The following is a 15,497-nucleotide window of genomic DNA, read 5'->3' on the forward strand; positions in this document are numbered from 1 at the left end:
GAGGCGACACAAACAACGCAAGCATGCTAAATCTCTTATCTATGCTGTTCCCAAGCTTCTTTGTCCTTTTTGTGATGACTGCTTCCTCACATATACATTCCTACACGAACATCTGCAGAACAGCCATGACTTCCCTATTGAAACTTCGTCACTAACTTTCAGTTCTCATGAAGGTGAGTGTTAATATAAAAGAAAACATATAAACAACGATTTTATAGCATTCACTTACTTCTATTAGGGTGGCAATGAACCTCGGGTTCTCTAAAAGCCATTTGTAAGTAAGTTAGTAACTTAGGTACTTCTATTTCATTATTGTTTTTGTTGTACAGAATTTGAAGCTTGGAAGACTGCGCAAGAGAAGGATGATATGGCATCATTAGTGAAGCGATCATCGAAAGGGAACATAAGTTACTATGTTTGCCACAGATCCGGAGTAAGCAGAGGCAACGCCAACGGAGCACAAAGGATCAGATGGAGAGAATCACAGAAGATTGACAAGTGTTGTCCAGCTCGTATTAAAGTGACAACAAATGAGGAAGAAATCCATGTGGAGTACACCAATAGTCATGCAGGCCACTTCATGTCAGTGAAGTATTCACGACTTTCAAAAGAAGAGAGAAAAATTCTAGCTGGAAAAATAAAAAACGGAGTGACTTTTGAGCACATACTAGATGATATCCGCAATGACGTGGCTACAAAACATGAAGTAGAGAGAATCCACATGATAGATAAACAAGATCTGCGAAATGATGTGAGAGACTTTGATTTGGACACCGATAAAATACACAGTAATGATGCCTTGAGCGTGCATATGTGGGTTGAAGACCAGAAGACTTTGGAAGCTGACAGTCCTGTCCTCTACTATAAACCACAGGGAGTTGAAAGTCCTGACGGCATCCTCAAAAGAGATGACTTTATGTTGGTGTTAATGACACCCTACCAAAAAGAGTTTTCAAAGTTTGCAATGGATAAAATTTGTATTGACAGCACACATGGCACAACTGAACATGACTTTCAAATCACAACTTTACTTGCAGTGGATGAATTTGGAGCAGGTGTGCCTATGGCAGAATGCATAAGCAACAGAATTGATTCATTATCGATGGTGCAATTTTTTACTTCCGTGAGAAATTTGATAGGAGTAATACACAGCAAAGTGTTCATGTCTGATGATTCTCCCTCTTATATAAACGCGTGGACAGAGGTAATGGGTCAGCCGGACCAGCACTTATTATGCATATGGCATATTGACAAGAATTGGAGGCAAAACTTGAATAGGATTAAAGACCCAATGAGGCAGTCTGAAGTTTATAAATCATGCAGGATGTTGTTAGAACTTTAGACGAAGATGAATTTCAAGAGCTAATGTTTGCGTTCCTATCCTCTTGTAATGACGATCCTGATACATAGGCGTTTGGCGAATACTTTCGTAGTATCTACGCCAATCGACCTCAGCAGTGGGCTTTCTGCTATCGTCTCCAAACAGGTCTCAACACGAACATGTATTTAGAGGCCTTACACAAGAAGCTAAAATATTGTTACATGGATGGAAAAAAGAACAGAAGGGTTGACAAGATAATTTCATTACTTCTTCGACTGATTAGGGACGTTATGTTCGATAGAATGATACGAATGGCAAAGAACAAACCTACTTTCAGAATGAAGAAAATTGCTCAAAGTCACAAACGAAGTGAGGAAGTAGCGGATTCCATGGTTCGACAAATTCAAGCCCTTAAATGGAGCGTTGACTCGACCCATGAATCAAGAGGACAATACACGGTGTGCTTTAGTAGTGATGAATGTAGTGGATGCCCGCTAGCATGTCCAGAATGCAAAGTCTGCGTGCACCAATTTACTTGCACATGTGTTGACCACCTTATTAAAGGAAATATGTGCAAACATGTTCACGCTTGCTTTTGAGTGAAGAGGAAAACAGAATTACAGAGTGTTCTTGCTCTCGAGAATGAAGTCGAAATTTCGGCAACACAGACGAAGGAAGACGGTAGCACATCATTCAACCAGCATTCTGAAAGTCTGATGAGATCATTACAAAGTGTACCTGTACACATTCAAGAAGCTGTGAGTGAACGGCAAAAGCTGCAAACACTTTTAGAGATGATTTCTGGCATTGCTGCTAATGCGTCAGACGAAATTATTCCCGAACTTCGTCAGGAGGCTGAACGATTCCTTCACAGAACACAGAAGTTATGCCAGAAAACTAAAGAAGTTGAATCCAGTGACACGCTTCATTTAGTGCACCCTCCTTAGTTCAACCCACACATGCCAATATTGAACGACAAAGATTCTATTCGACGAAGAGGAAATCTGCTGTCTCCAAAAGAACCATTTCAAAACCTACTGAGATGCAAAAAGTAATGTTAAAAGAAGCAATCAAAGGAAACCTAGTGACAAATGTGCACATAGAGTTTGACCATGTCTATGAGAGTGGATCTCTCCTCAATAAGAGGCAATGAAATTATTACCCTACTGATTTCTAAATATTGTAGCCTAACTTCTTTTCGCTTAAAAAGTACAAGATATTTTACTTAACTTAGGTCAAGAAATTATAATTACATGTTTTGTTTATTTCTAATTTGTGACTCTTGTGAACTGTAGCAATTTTAACAAATACTCACGTGAAATCTTTTGAACCTATGCTGCAAGTGTATGCTAACGTCCTCAGTAGTGCGGTGCAGTGTGTACCAATTTAAAACAGCCGGGCTGACTAAATAAAGTGCAGGTGTATTGGTCACGTATTGGGTTCATTGTGACATTATTTTGTGAGTGTTGATATTTGGTAAAGATAGAGAGTGAAATGTCTTTCAGTGTAATATAGAGAATTTTTATTGTGAAACATTAAGTGAGAAAGAAAGGTTACAAGAAATTGAATAGAGACGAAAGTATCCCGAAACACGAGTCCTTGTCAATCGCATGCTTAGAAACTTCCTCGTAAGTGCAGATGTATGGGATATCTGTGTAATAAAAAGTGGTGATTTGAACAAAAAAAAACTTACGGACGAAAAGGCTAATAACATTCCAATGCAGTTCTTTATCCTAAAGTGCGATAAATATTTGGAAGTGGAATGTGGTCACTTTGAGCAGTACATTTAAATTTGGTGAGTAGGCCCAATATCATGCTTAATTTACTTATTTATTCATTTCGTATATTTCTTTATTATTCATTAATTTAGTTTTTAAACCATGATTTGATTTATTTCTTAATTTAATAGGATATGCTATATACCCGTATCATTTGGGATTAGCAATGACAAAATCGGACGACTAACAGCAGAGTCCACTTTTCGTTGAACCTTCCTATGTTATGAAATATTAAAAGATGATTAAATTCTTCAAAGACTATATATATATATATATATATATATATATATAAGTATATATACGTATATATATACGTCTGTGTGCGTGTGTGTGTGAGCACTGCCAGGACGTATAAAACAGATTCTTGTAAACCATTATTTCAAACGTAACAAATATCTTTCCTTGCTAATATATATATCTTCCTTAATGGCATTTCACATAGATAATGAGCAGGGAAAGGATTTATATGTAAATACATATTTACTTATAAAGCTAATATAATTTATATTTTGCATTATCTTTATGTTTCACAATGTGTAGGGTTGAAAAATCCTACTTTTATTTTCCATATTTTTCCATATTTTAGAGTTTAGTACATATTTTCGTTAATTTCCATATATTTTCCATATTTCATATAAAACAGTCCATATTATATTAGGTTTAACAATAAAACAAAACAAAATTCCATTAACTTTTAAAAATACATTTCAACAATAGAGATTTAAACACATGTTCAGTAATCCCTTTAACATCAGAGTTATTTGAAAATTAGCAGTCCTATCAACAATGGGAAAGTAAGTTACAAAACTGTATTAATTTAATTTAAAATTTTTAACAGACTTCAGTTGTGCAGCTCAACAGTTAAATGCCAGTCAGAGTACACATAGGTTCAGTTTTGTAAATCATACTATAAAGACGGTAAATATGCCAAAAGTACGTCATTCAGTCAATTTAAAATCAAAACTAACAAGTTACATTTCAGAATTTAAAGAAGATGGTTTATCAACTGACAATAAAATATTATTTTGTAATTTGTGTCAGTGTGCAGTATCATCTACACAAAAGTTCCTGGTGCAACAACACATTACAACTAGTAAACATCAGGCCAACAAACAACTAAATTCCAAGCAGAGACAATTGTTTTTAACACAACCAACAACATCGAATGTAAGATCTGAGTTTAACATCGACCTGTGCCGTTCTCTCATCTTGCTGATATTCCTCTCTACAAACTAAAGAATAAGGTCTTCAGGGAATTCCTTGAAAAATATACTCAACATACAATCCCGGATGAGTCAACACTTAGGAAGACGTATGCTCCATCCATCTACGATGAGACAATACAGAAGATAAGAGATGAAATTAAAGATAGTTCAATTTGGGTTTCCATTGATGAGACTCCCGACAAAGAAGGTAGACTTGTTGGTAATGTAGTTATCGGTTTGTTAAGTGAACAATATTCTGAACGAATTCTTTTACATTGTGATGTTCTAGAAAAGTGCAATAACAAAACTATAGTTAAACTGTTCAACGAAGCTATGGGTATCCTGTGGCCAAAGGGTATTATGTACGATAATGTGTTATTCTTTATTAGCGATGCTGCCCCTTATATGGTCAAAGCTGGACAAGCATTATCTGTTGTATATCCTAAATTGACTCATTTTACTTGTGTGGCGCATGCATTTCATCGTGTGGCAGAAGTGGTCAGAGACAATTTCCCTAAAGTAGATTTGTTGATTTCATCAGTGAAAAAAGTATTTCTCAAAGCTCCCAGTAGAGTTAACGTGTTGAAAGAAATGTACCCTGAAATTCCATTGCCACCAAAGCCAATTTTAACTAGATGGGGTACATGGCTAGAAGCAGTTGAATATTATGCCGAACATATAGACTCTATTAACAATGTTCTCCTTGCATTGGACTCTGAAGATGCAGTCTCAATTGATACTGCGAAAACAGTTACCTGTGACATAAGTGTGAAGAATGACTTAGCTCACATTCAGCATACATTTTCATGCATCATAAAAACGCTCAAAAGTCTCCAAAATAGGCACCTTTCACTATCTGAAAGTTTTGAAATTATAAATAGTACTGTGGAACAACTGAATCGTGGTAGAGGTAAAGTTGCAGATGCAGTAAGAGCTAAGGTGGACACTGTACTTTCAAAAAACCCTGGATATGAAGAACTACAAAAGGTTGTTGCTGTGATGAGTGGTGAATCAACAGTGAAGATTAACTTGGACTTATCCCCAGCAGACATTGTGAAATTGAATTATGTACCAGTTACTTCTTGTGACGTCGAACGCTCTTTTAGTCAGTATAAATCTATCCTCAGAGACAATAGAAGAAGATTCACTTTTCAGCACTTGAAAGAAATGTTTGTAACCTATTGTTATGGTAACAGACAATAAAAATTGTGTTTTGTTGAAACTACATTGGAAGATAAGGTACGTCCATTATATTTTTTGTTTAGTTTGATTAAAATGTACCAATATTTAACGTACATAGTCATTTTTTTATAATTTTAAGTCCATATTTAATTCCATATTTTGGTAAAAATCCATATTTAATTCCATATTTTGGTAAAAATAACTACATATATATTTACATATTTCATATATTTTTAGTCCATATAAATCCGTTCCCTGATAATGAGGGTACATTCTCAAGAATTATCGGAATTTACAGCCAATACAACGCATAAAAATTATTTTCTTAAGCATCGACTTCTTTAACGTGTTTCCTAAATCGTGTATAAATACGAATATAATGTGTTATTCATTTACACGTGTCTCTGTGCCAAGAGTGAATAACCTCCGTCTGTTAAAACTAACCATACTTACATTTTGTTTACAGTCAAAGACGTAGTTTTTACAATTTAACAACTTTAATTAACAGTACCCTTTCTTCTACTCCTCAACAAGGAAAACAAACACGCCTGCATCATAACCGGAAACTTGATTAGGTATTGAAGTTTTTGTTTTTTTTTTAAACGACGGTTATTTTGCATAGAAATTTTGAACATTTATTTTAACAAGACGTAGAGAGGAATGTGCTGTGTGAAAGTTTCTCTCGCACATCGCAGACAGTGGAGAGTTTGTGATTTACGATTTCGGCTTCTCTCGGCTATAGTCGGTGGATTCAGGAATCCGGCCTGGCTGTACATTGAACGGCTCGTGGAGCCGTATTGGTTTTCTCTGTCTTGTAACACACCTCTTACGGCTCTTACAGTAGGTGCACGCAATTTTTTTGCTTACGTTCCGCGCTTGGACAATAGTGCGACTGACTATGAAACCTTTCAGGACATCACTTACCTATAGTAAATACATATACCTTGATCATTTACAGCCAACTGAAGAGTATGAGCTGCACATCTCTCAGAACCAACCATGTATCTCGGACTTTCTGCTGGCGAAGTTGTCGACGCTGTTCCATCTCCGCTGAAAATATTACTACTTTCAGTCCCAAACACTAATACAGAATTTTCAGTTTCATTCCACGTAATATGCAAGGTATCATTCGTGTCATTTTCAGCGTTATTGTATGACCATCTATTTGATCAAGTCCAAGCATCTTCACGAGTTTAATCATATTCGACCTGTTATTTATGATTATTCAATACATCTGTTGCACTGAAATGTCATAAGCCTGACAAACAGTTAAGACAACATTCTTCAATGTTTCAGGGTCATGACTGCCTAAAAGTTCTGAAACTGCAACTACTATAGTACGTACAATTATGGTAGGACTGCCATTGAGAAAATGAACATTAATTCCCAAGAAATGACGGTCCATACAAATTGCAGCATCAATTTTCAGAGATACTATTATCTCCTTACGTATATTAAGTCGAATGTCTATTGCGCTTACAGCAATATGGTCGCGAATTCCGTGCGAGCTGATGTTCCTTGACTGAGATTCCAGCGGAACCAAACCGACGATACATACATACATACATACATACATACATACATACATACATACATACATACATACATACATACATACATACATACATACATACATACATACATATTAACTTTTTCTATGCATACTGTCACATTTGAGTACACATTACAGAGGCTGCTTATTGGGAACGTGATATACAAAACTTCACAGTTTGTTTGAGGGTGTTTGAGAATAATGTTCTTAGGAAAATATTTGGGGCTAAAAGGGATGAAGTTACAGGAGAATGGAGAAAGTTACACAACGCAGAAATGCACGCATTGTATTCTTCACCTGACATAATTAGGAACATCAAATCCAGACGTTTGAGATGGGAATGGCATATAGCACGTATGGGCGAATCCAGAAATGCATATAGAGTGTTAGTTGGGAGGCCGGAGGGAAAAAGACCTTTGGGGAGGCCGAGACGTAGATGTGAGATAATATTAAAGTGGATTTGAGGGAGGTGGATATGTTGATAGACACTGGATTAATCTTGCTCAGGTTAGGGACCGATCGCAGGTCATTTGTACTTGTACTTGTGTAAAGTATGGCGTTACTGCAGTTATAAGAATAGAAATTGGGAAGACACAGGTTCAAACAAGTGTGCACACATAATATATTCTTTATATCTACCGACACCATGCTTAAGATATAATATTACGGCTACATTTTCTTGAGCCTAAAAATGCTACATGAGTGAACTTTATCTCACATGTTATGTCAAGCGGTTGGCCTATCTCTCAACTCCCGGAACTGACTTCAGATAACTGGAAATCACTATTGAACAAAATTTCCATAGAGCTCAGCAAAGATCATCTCTTACTACAGTACAATCTACACGCTGTAACGCACACATTTCACGCACACCGAAATGCTTCTTGCAAGTCCCATCATTATACTCCTGAAGTACTTCATTTCAGGTAAATTATATTTAATTAATTTCAGTCTTATCCATTCTGTGCTTTTTACTTGCATTTAGAATCCTGATTACATACTTCACTCCAGCAATTCGAAGGCTTCTTCGTCGCCAGCATCGGAATTATAATATGGTTTAAATTTATCGACGAAAATAAACAAAAGATAGGTATCTAGGACAAATGCAAAGGAAAATAATTGTAGGAAATTTCGCGCGTATCGGTATTACCAAAAACTGCGCCCTCTATTAAATACATATAAATTTAACTAGTTATCTTACTAAGGACAAACAAATTTGGTTCAAATAGAATTTTTCCTTCTCGGAAGATACAGAATACCACACAAATTACATTCACTTGAATAATAAATCACTAGGTACAAATAAATGCATAAAATTTCCAATATCCCTGTAAGAAGTCGAATATACGTTAGAGTAAATACGAGTACAGTTCATAACACTTGTTTTTTTTAATTTGGTTATTTAACGACGCTGTGTCAACTAGTAGGTTTTCTAGCATCCATAAATTTGTGATCGAGATAAGGTATCTCGCGAGATGAGGCCGAGGTTTTGCCATGGGAATACATGACATTTGCCATACAGTTGGCTTAAACCTCGGAAATTAGCCAGCCAGGTAATCAGCCCAAACGAGAATCGAACCCATGCCCGAGCGTAGCTTCGGATCAGCAGACAAACATTTGAGTTATGACGGTGGCTCAAATAGTTATTTTTTCTTATTTATGAATATATTAACTAAGTAGAAAAGTTGGCGTAAGTTACAAGAAATTAAAATAGTTTAGGTCGAAATTAGTGAAGTTTCTTCATGAAGTGCAACTAGTGCACTTTCCATTGAGTCCTCAAATACGTGTGTTCTTTTTTTTTAAGCAAACAATGTATTTTGTTTTGTTATCGTGAGCTGAAATATTTATATTTACCATATATAGCCTGTGTATATGCTATGAAATATTGTAACAAACAAGATTATTATATTTGTTAAACAAAACTAATACTAGAGCGCTTTCAGAATAAGAAGGCATATAAGGCGGAGCTAGTTCAGGCCGGTCTATGTCGACTAGCCAGTGACAGTGAAGCGGTGTTGCCTAGTTAAATCGTCGCAAGTCTCGCTAAAGCGTCGCGTATTAGTTTCTTTCTTGCGCGCACAATACTTATGGCTAGAAATGAATTTTAAGCTATGGCATTCGATAGAGCTCCGAATTCTGAATCCAACAGTACAAGAATGACAATTATGTCAACTGGTTCGCGTGTTATCGCTTTAAGACTAAACAGAGATATCCAACCTACAGCATATTTTGCTCTGAATTCCGTCTCTGTAAACGAAGATAGAATCTGTTTATTTTCAAATTCAGATGTGGACTGTTTTCTCTTGTGTGATGTGTAACTTACCGTAACAATGTCTCTTGAAGGGATTGCAATTGGCTCTCGTGTTTCATCTGTTATACGCAAAGGGATAGTCCAACACTCACAAGCGAGGAGTATGGTATTTTTGTAAGGTAATTCGGGGGAAGACGCCAGTTGGGGGAAGACGCAACTTTGTTTGCAGTTCTTTTATGTGTCAGCAGTGGTCAGCGCGGACCTTCTAGTTTGAAGAGTGTTGACGGGGTGGACACGTAGCGTGTGCATTTGTCTTACTTTATCGCTTTTCATCGCCGTTATTTTGAATCATGTGAGCATATAGCCCGCTGAGTATATACTTTATAATATTTCGTTGCTTATAGTTAAGGTTCATGGTCTGATATTTTATTCTAAATGGAATATCTGCTATATACGTGAGTTGTGCATTCTGTTACGCACACGAGGCATGCAGCTGCGGCAACAACCTTGCGGCAGTAGGCAAGTAAGTGTGAGTGGCGTCTTCCCCTTGTAACTGGGGGAAGATGCAACATGGTTAAGAAATACATTATTTAACCCGTAAATTATGTTGTGGATAGGTTATTATTTGATAATATTTTACAATATATTACTTTACATATTCTCTGATGCTTTACAAAAGGTATCAAAAGTTAACAATGAAATTCACATTTCATTTCTATACAGAAGATGACTCGAGACTACAAAAGAAAAACAGATCGGACATCTTGGTCAGAATAAAATTTAATTCGAGCTGCTGAAGATGTAAAGCATGGACGAAAAACGTCATGGGCTGTAGCGAGGATGTATGGCATTCCAAACAGAACTCTGAAACGACTGATGGAATCTTCAAACCTTACTAAAGGTTCACCAGGGCCTTCCACTAGCGGAGCATGTGGCAGTAGACCTACATCAACAGTTGCTCATATCAGAACGGATAATGGAATTTCAGCTCTGAAAACAATCAGCCCAATTCCTCAAGTAAGAAAACCTAAACCCTCTGCACCTAAAAAACAAACAGCTAAGGTCTTAACTACAGGACAGAGAAGAGAAACTATGAGGGAAAAGGCCAGAAATAAAAAGAAACCTTCCCAACCAAGGAAGAAAAAAGAGCTGTGGAAGTTCATCTTCTTCCTCTGGTATGATATTAGTCACGATGACAGTGACAATAGTTTTGATGAGGATGTTGATGATTTTTGTATTGTTTGTAATGGACACTTTCACGTTAAGAAAGGTCCCAAGTGTGACTGGATTCAGTGCATCGCATGCAAGAAATGGTTGCACGAAGATTGCAGTGGTGATAATCTGCATTGTATGAAATGTGGTGCAGGCTCGTACTAACATTCAGAATTGTGTGCTAATTAATGAATTTTTGCAAAATAATCATGAAACAAATATATAATTAATTTCATAGATGTTTCTTCATAGTTGTAATAAAATATACATAATATTAAAATGTTTATTTTATGTATGCCCCGTATATATGGGGGAAGATGCCACACCAGGCACGAGTTCCTTTAACATGAAAAATTGTTAATAATACACGTACTTGGAAAGGAACGAATCATCACACAGAGCCAATTGTAATTGAAAAATACGATGAATTTGTTTGTATTGCCTTATCACTTCAGGTTTGAGTTCTATAGCCAAGAAATGCCTTAGGTGTGGTGTCTTCCCCCGAATTACCTTATATAATTTTTTTAAAGCACTAACTTATGATTCAGTGCGTGTCAGTTCTTCACGAACAAAGAATCTGACTTGCAGAGACGTGTGGTTTAGAAGTGTATACGTTATCTCATATTCTCGGACAGGACAAAGAGACAATTAAAATAGGTGGTATAACTTACTTGAATTTACCTCTCCTGGAAAATAACGCAAAACAAACGTGTTAATTATTTGTACAATTTTCAGAACCGTGTATTACTTCATCGTACGATATTTTAAATACATTAGTAGTATGTGTTAGCAGTTCCATTATAATAGAACGCGGAAAGAAGAAGAAAGAAGAATAAATTCGTTAATCTTCGATGCTACTTACCTATTAGAGTTCTACGAAATGTTTATTTGGCCATTATTCAGTCTATCATTCAATATGGTATAATTGTTTGGGGTGGAAGTACAAAAATTAATCTTAGTCCGTTAAATTTACTACAAAAACGAATAATTAAAATTTGTTTGAAGAAACGTTTCGATTATCCAACTAAATTAATTTATTCTGAATTTAATGTATTTAATATTGAACAAATTTATAAGTATACGCTGTTAAAATTTTATCATAAAAATCGTAATAAGTTTGTATTACAGACACACAATTATGACACAAGACGAAATATTAATTCAATATTAGTAGAACCTAAATGTCTCACATCTGCTGGTCTAAAGCATAGCATAAATTTTGGCCCTCGGTTGTACAATGCTTTAACTAAATTACACCCAGAACTTCTAACATGTAACCCACTAACAAGAAAATTAGAAACGTGTTAATATCTTCAATTTGATTAAATAAATTTATAGCCTATGTGTATGAATTAATCAACCTATATTATATTTGTATTCTATAATTTTGAAATATATATTAGTCCTACTTTTCACGTGCGATATTATTCTTCTCTAGTGTTAATATTATATTATATAATTCCATTGCCGCTGTAATTATATTTTAGTTCCTATTTTATTTTACTTATTTATTTATATTATTATTATTATTTATTTTAATATTATATCTGAACTGCGACCGAGCATGAGCGCTGCTCATTCGGTCTCAAATTTTGTTAATACTACTGTATCTTCTTTTTATATTGCTTGTATTATTTTATTTGTATTTCTCTTTGTTTGTTTTGTAATTATATTTCTTTATTCTGTATATTTGAATTTAAATAAAATTAAAAAAATCATAGGTACGATTTTCACTTTTCATTGGAATATTATACATGGTATAAGACGAAATATTGCATAAACATATGAGATATTTGGATGATGTTGTAAACATAAACACTCCTGACTCTTTTTCCATGAATTATACGAAGAGCATTAACAACATTCTTCCTTAAGAGCATTAGAAAACTTTATAAAATGAAGTACATTAACTACATTTCACTTTTAAAATAAATATAGGCATGCTAGGAACGAGGAGATTTTATAATTCCAAAACTCAATTTCTATTTTAAAAACCTTTCGTTATATATATATATATATATATATATATATATTACACTTTATACGATTTTTTCTAATATACAATTTTATCTTCAATATATTAACGATATTATTGGATTACGTTTTCATATTCGCTTCTGTACAACTACCTTCACTCGTAGGTTTATATTGCCACAGGCCAGAGTGATAGAACATAGAATCCTGGACTTCTAGGTAGGTATAAGCTTGAGGATTAAATTTAATTAAGTAGGCTTGATTTAATAAAGTAAAAGAAAGTAATATTCAGTTTCAGTATGAGTACTGAATTAGGCTTACATATGAACAGATATGCTTATATTCTTATAGCCGGATTCTTAGCCAGAATATGGAACATTGGACCTCTAGATATGTAAAAATTATATGATAAAATAAAATTAGATAGACTTAGTTTATCAGAGAAAAATAAAATAATCTACAGTTCCAGTATGAGTACTGAATTATATATGAACACACATTATGATTACGTTGAATTATAGCCAGATTCGTAACCAGAATGTAGAACCCTGGACCCCTAGGTATGTATAAGCTAGAGAATTAAATTAAATTATATAGGCTTCATTTAACGGAGGAAAAATAAAATACTTTCCAACTTCAATACTAAATTACGTATCTACAGATATGTTTTCGTTTTGTTATCGCTAGATTCTTAGGCTGCCCCTACAAACAAACTGTACCTTATCTTTCCTCTGGAGAAATAAACAATAATAAGTTCAGTTTTGCTGTACAAGGAAGTCTGAGTAAGAATTAAAACATTCTTTCTCAGACATTAGCAAAGTAAATTTCTACATATCTGTCACTAGAGTTGAGCTTAAACGATATTTCCAAGTATCTGTGACAACTGTGACTGTGACAATTAAATATCTGTGACTTTTATCTGTGATTTTGTCACACCGATATTTTATATCGATAAGTAAGCATAATATGCATGAATTACACCGATATTTTGTCACACCGATAAAATTAACAGGAAATATTGAAGAGCAGTGCAATGTGAATACGAATTCTCTATACACGCCACACATCAGTGGTGTATATGGGAAAATGCAACAAATAAGTTATGTACATGTACCATTAACAAATAAATACTAAGCTAACTCAACAGAAACATGTAAAAAGTTAGCCTCATATACCAAGTGGTTATATCGTAGTTGATTGTAGTTATAATTTTTTAATGTAGTTGGGTATGGAGAAATTGAGGTTATGTGATTATCCTAATCGTTTTAAAAATTTAATGATCCTGCATTAACATTATAATATTGAGTTAGAATAAAAATTAACGAAACATCAGTATTCCGAAAAACAATGGAAAATAATTACAAAACAAAACTGTTGTTCAGACAGGATTTTACACAAGATAAAGAATTGGTAATCAATGGTATTATTACTATTTAAATTGTGTAGTCATTATATAATTTATAATAAGATGGTGAAACTAGCGCTGAAGTAGTTTCGGCGAATTCGAATGTGAAAATCGTTGCATTTATAAGGATTTGGTTAAACTAGCGCTGAGGTAGTTTAGGTGATTTCGGAAGTGAAAATCGTTGAATTTGATTTTTTGTGGAGATGCAGTTGATCGTATATCCATGGCATAACAAAGCCTAAAGTAACCAAACCTAACCTGTCACAGATTCGTATATGCAAGTTGTATATGCGGAGTACGAAGGGAACTACCTCAACGCTAGTTTAGTCGTTGATCCTATATGTCTAGGCATAATAAAAACTTAAACCAACCAAACCTGACCTGTCACAGATTCGAATATGCAAGGTGTATAAAGGGAATACGAGAGGAACTACTTGAAGGTTAGTTTAGCGAAATAAGTTGCCCATCATATTAGCCAGTTTTGTCTCGTTCGGTTTTAATTGAGTGGAAAATACTTACAAATTAATATAAATTGACAGCAAGCTTAATATGAAAATGTGAAGATCTCGGGGAATACATAAAATATTTATAAAACATATATACAGACTAAAATATGAAAACAAAATGTCAGATTCATGATAATATTATTATAATGCCGCTAATAACTTTGCAACATATCATCACTTTGAAAAAAATAATATTGAACAAAATATCACGAAAAAATAATCAAATACCACCGCCCGATTGCTGTTATTGTATCATGCGCATGTGCAAACCCACGACGTAGAGGAGAAAATATCAGTCACAGACGTTGCAACGGTGACAGAATACTGAATACGGAGCAGATTTCGATAGCGATATTTTGTCACAGGTTTATCTGTGACAAAATATCGGTTTGTGAAATATCGGCCATCTCTATCTGTCACTTTATTTCGCAAGTCAGTGACTCCAAGAGCTACTGATCTATGAAGCGAAGAAGTAATAAAATTTGAGATGAGAATTACTTCAGTAAGAGTAATTATATTTAAACATTACACACAAATGAAAAAACAAGTCTCGACCCGCTCGCTCGCTGTTACTGATATGCTCTGTCCTTATCTGTTGTCTCTGTCTTCCACGTCTCGTGCACCGTGCACTGTGTGACAACGTCGAACTGTTGCTAGCACTCAATTGGCTTAGGCCATATGCCTTCTTATTCTGAAACCGCTTAGGAAGTAGGTCAATAAAAACACAGCATACCTGAATTCTTAATTGTAACAATCAAGACTGAAAATTCAGACGGTTTAAATTTGAACCAATAAAAATCTGCTGGCAGACCACCATCCTCAGCCACCGGCATAGCTCAGTCGGCTAAGGCACTTGCCTACCGACCTGGAGTTGCGCTCGGGCGCAGGTTCGATTCTTCCTTGGACTGATTACTTGGTTGGGTTTTTTCCAGAGGTTTTACCCAACCGTAAGGCAAATGTCAGGTAATCTATGGCAAACCCTCGGACTCATCTCGCTATCACCAATCCCATCGACGGTAAATAACCACGTAGTTGATACAGCGTCGTTAAATAGCCAAGTAAAAACAAACATTGGAATTTAAACATATTTAGTTTGATAGAATTATGTATA

At 35.0% G+C, this 15,497-nt stretch overlaps 1 protein-coding gene across 4 annotated transcripts in view; it reads left to right on the forward strand.

Moving 5' to 3' along the window:
* Window positions 1-15,497, forward strand: part of LOC138703260 (uncharacterized) — a 64,647-nt gene that overhangs the window by 5,530 nt on the left and 43,620 nt on the right. For 2 of the 4 annotated variants that reach the window (XM_069830993.1, XM_069830994.1), the window contains exon 1: window positions 7,831-7,964. The exons of 1 other annotated variant lie outside the window; for it this stretch is intronic. In XM_069830993.1, coding sequence (XP_069687094.1) covers window positions 7,916-7,964 — 49 coding nt within the window. In that variant the 5' untranslated portion in view covers window positions 7,831-7,915. Of the gene's footprint in view, window positions 1-7,830; window positions 7,965-15,497 lie in introns of those variants that run through there. One more of the 4 variants, XR_011333019.1, reaches the window with a different exon arrangement.

This window comes from Periplaneta americana, chromosome 7, assembly GCF_040183065.1.
Source record: "Periplaneta americana isolate PAMFEO1 chromosome 7, P.americana_PAMFEO1_priV1, whole genome shotgun sequence".
Taxonomy (NCBI): domain Eukaryota; kingdom Metazoa; phylum Arthropoda; class Insecta; order Blattodea; family Blattidae; genus Periplaneta; species Periplaneta americana.